This window comes from Belonocnema kinseyi, chromosome 10 (assembly GCF_010883055.1).
Source record: "Belonocnema kinseyi isolate 2016_QV_RU_SX_M_011 chromosome 10, B_treatae_v1, whole genome shotgun sequence".
Classification (NCBI taxonomy): Eukaryota; Metazoa; Arthropoda; class Insecta; order Hymenoptera; family Cynipidae; genus Belonocnema; species Belonocnema kinseyi.
Window position 1 is genome coordinate 33,755,551 of NC_046666.1, and position 3,224 is coordinate 33,758,774.

Consider the following 3,224-nt stretch of genomic DNA (forward strand, 5'->3'; position numbering starts at 1 on the left):
AATTGATTCCTGAGAAAATCTTAATTGATTTTTCATTTTGAAAAAAGAATTTTAAGAGAAAATTGTAAAAAGTTGCAAAAGATTTCAAATTATTTCCTAAAATTTCTAAAAACAATGTAGAAGATTTTAAATTCAAAAAGATTTGAAAAATTTGAAAAGCAGATTTTGGAAGATTTCTAACAAAAAATTTAGTAGCTTCTTCAAGATTTAGAAAGGGGTTTAAGAGAATATTTAATAAGATTAAAAAATTTTTTTAAATGTCAAAAAAGGAACTGGCAAATTTTTTCAATTTTAAAAGATTGAAAAAAAAGTTGGCAAACATTAGAATAATTTCAAAAGACATCTAGAAATTTTTAAAAATGCTTAAAATGCTTAAAATTTTCAAAAGATTAGAAAAAAATGTAAACCAATATAATGTAAATTTGTTAAGATTTGAAAATAAAATTTTGAAGCTATTTAATGATTTTTTATGTCAAACAATTAATTTAAAGAGATTATTTAAAATTTTCGAAAGATTTTCAAATTTGCCAAAAAAAGGAACTTGCAAGGTTTTAATGCAATTAAAAAAATTTGTTTAAAGAGTTTTCAGAAATGTTGACACAATTCCATTCTGTTTAAAAGATATTTAAGAATTATAGAAGTTTTAAAGAGATTAAAACTGTATTAAAACTTTAAAACATATCCGAAAAATGATAAAATATTTTAAAATTTCTTCCTACCTTCTGCAAGTCCTAAATATTTTTTAAAATAACTCAAATTTTTGATAAACAAATAAACTTTAAGATATAAATAGTAACTCGAAATGTTCATTTTGTATTCAAAATTATTTTCCCCTTCAAATTATAATTTGGTTGATATTTTTTTACTGAAAATTTCGTTGTTTGTTGAAAATTGTGTTTTGAATTTTCTTAAGAATCTTGGGAAAATTATATTTATAAAAACTTAAAAACAAATGAACAAATAAACTTTTAAAAAATTAGTTATGAAGCCTGTAAATATAAAAAATATGAAACCACAGACTTTCTTTGAACAATTTATTGATTTTTTATTTTTTCAAAAAACAGTTTTTGAATTATAGGAAAACAATTACAAGAATTTGGAAGGCGAATGAAAAATCCTGAAAACAAGTATCCCGACAATTCAAAATTCACGAAAAAGAAACTATTCGAAATAGAAAATTTCTGAAACTATAAGATTGCGAAATTTAAAAATCCCGATAAGGAAAATTTTCGAATAATAAAATTTCCAACAATTTATAATATAAGCGAATTTGAAAATTCCCGAATAATAAAATTTCCAACAATTTATAATATAAGTGAATTTGAAAATTCCCAAATAATAAAATTTCCTATAGAAAATTTCCGAATTATAAAATATCCGATACTGCGAAATTCGCAACACTAGAAAATAATCGAATTCGATCTAAAAAAAGTTTTTTATTAAATCATATTTATATATTAAAAATATTATCACAACAACGAATATTGGAGTTGAATGCATAAAAATTTTTTTTTTGTGTTAGAAATAAAAATAATTGATACAAAATATTGATCAATGTAAAAGAACAATACGAGAAACACATTTTATTGCAAGAACAATAATTTTAAAAAAAACTACTATGCACATTAAAAAAAATATATATATTGAGAATTTGTATTCGATAATTATTATTTTATATTTAAACACTAACTTTTAAAAATACATCGAATTTGCTAAAAACAATTTTATTTGAACATAATATGTTATTGTTGTATTTTTACTAAATAAATGAATAATTTTCTTTGAAAAACAATTTGTTGATTAGTTGAATACTGGAGTTTTTTGGAGTTGGATATTTATAAATCGGAAATTTTCTGGCGCAAATTTTATTATTTGGTAATATTATAAAATGTTCGAGAATTATGTTATTCAGGGATTTTCCAAATCGGAATTCTTATAATTTCGGGAGTTTTTTATTGCGAATATTTTACTATTCGGGAATTTTAATTTTCGGTATTTTTTTGTCGCCCCAAATTTGGTCTCAAATAGAAAAAATTGTTGTCAATAAAGTATAAGTTGTATTTCCCGAAAGTTCCATAATCAAATACAAAAATTAATACACGATTCAGACCTCTTAATCTCAACTTTCTCATAAAATCGGAAAATTTATTTATTTTTACCCACCTTAAAAATGATTTCTCATAACGAAAAAATTTGAGAGTCAAATGACATCTTTGATAAAGAATTTCCTGGATTGTTCAAGATGGGATAGTTAAAATGGTAGAAATTAAATTTTTTATTACAAAAAAGTGGAATATTCGGCATAAAAATCTTCATGGAGGCTACTCAATATTTTTTTCAAATCTGGCAAAAATAGTAGATCAGTTTTTGAGCGAAAGAAAGAAATTTTCGAGGAATGATTTTGGAAATTAAAAAGAAAAGGATTTCATCAGACACTCTGATGAAGGAGGATACTAATTCTAAATCTAATCATAAAATCGCTAATTTCATGCATATAGTAATTATTTTTATACTAATGATAATTCTCACCGACTGCCATTCACTGGAGAAGTGGTTTGGTCCGGACTGGTTGAAGATCTATTTCCATTGTCCCAGGAATTATGACGACGATGATGACTCTTATCTTTGTAAGCTTCGGCAATATTATTCACGCTACCCATAATTCGCCTCTTGTCCAGTTCTTTCAGTACTTTTTGGGGCATAACACTCCCATATTTTGAGAGCCCACTTCCGTCCAGCAGATCCTATCATCGGAATAATTTTCAAGTGCTTAAAACTGTGTTTTTGAATTAGGGACCGTACTTAAATTACGTAACAGCTCAAGGGATGGGGGGAAGAGGATTTGAGACATTTTGTTACGATTTGTTATGGCAGGGGGTCCTTCACTCACATACTTATTTTTTCTAATTCGCGAAGATTTTGTCCTGAAGATTACACAGGCCCACAAAAAAAACAAGTGTCTGTGCAATTGACGAGACCTATATGTTCTTATGTATTTTTCGACGCTGAATCCGAATTTGCAATAAAAAAGTAAGGTCCAGCTACTTTTTTATGGGGTTTTGCTCGAAAAACCTCATTTTTTACGGTTTTTTCATGGTTTTTTTTTAAATAAAAAAAATAAAGAAAAATTTTATTATTTTGACTTCAGAATCGAATTCTACGGGAAAAAATACATCGAAAACCATGTTTTGATTTTTTTTTTACAAAAATTTCAACCCACCATA

General features: G+C 25.4%; 1 protein-coding gene across 1 annotated transcript in view; it reads right to left on the minus strand.

The window, feature by feature from the left end:
* Nucleotides 1–3,224, minus strand: part of LOC117181865 (kinesin-like protein KIF12) — a 68,185-nt gene that overhangs the window by 3,306 nt on the left and 61,655 nt on the right. Inside the window, exon 14 of the mRNA XM_033374875.1 lies at nt 2,530–2,744. Coding sequence (XP_033230766.1) covers nt 2,530–2,744 — 215 coding nt within the window. The remainder of the gene's footprint in view (nt 1–2,529; nt 2,745–3,224) is intronic.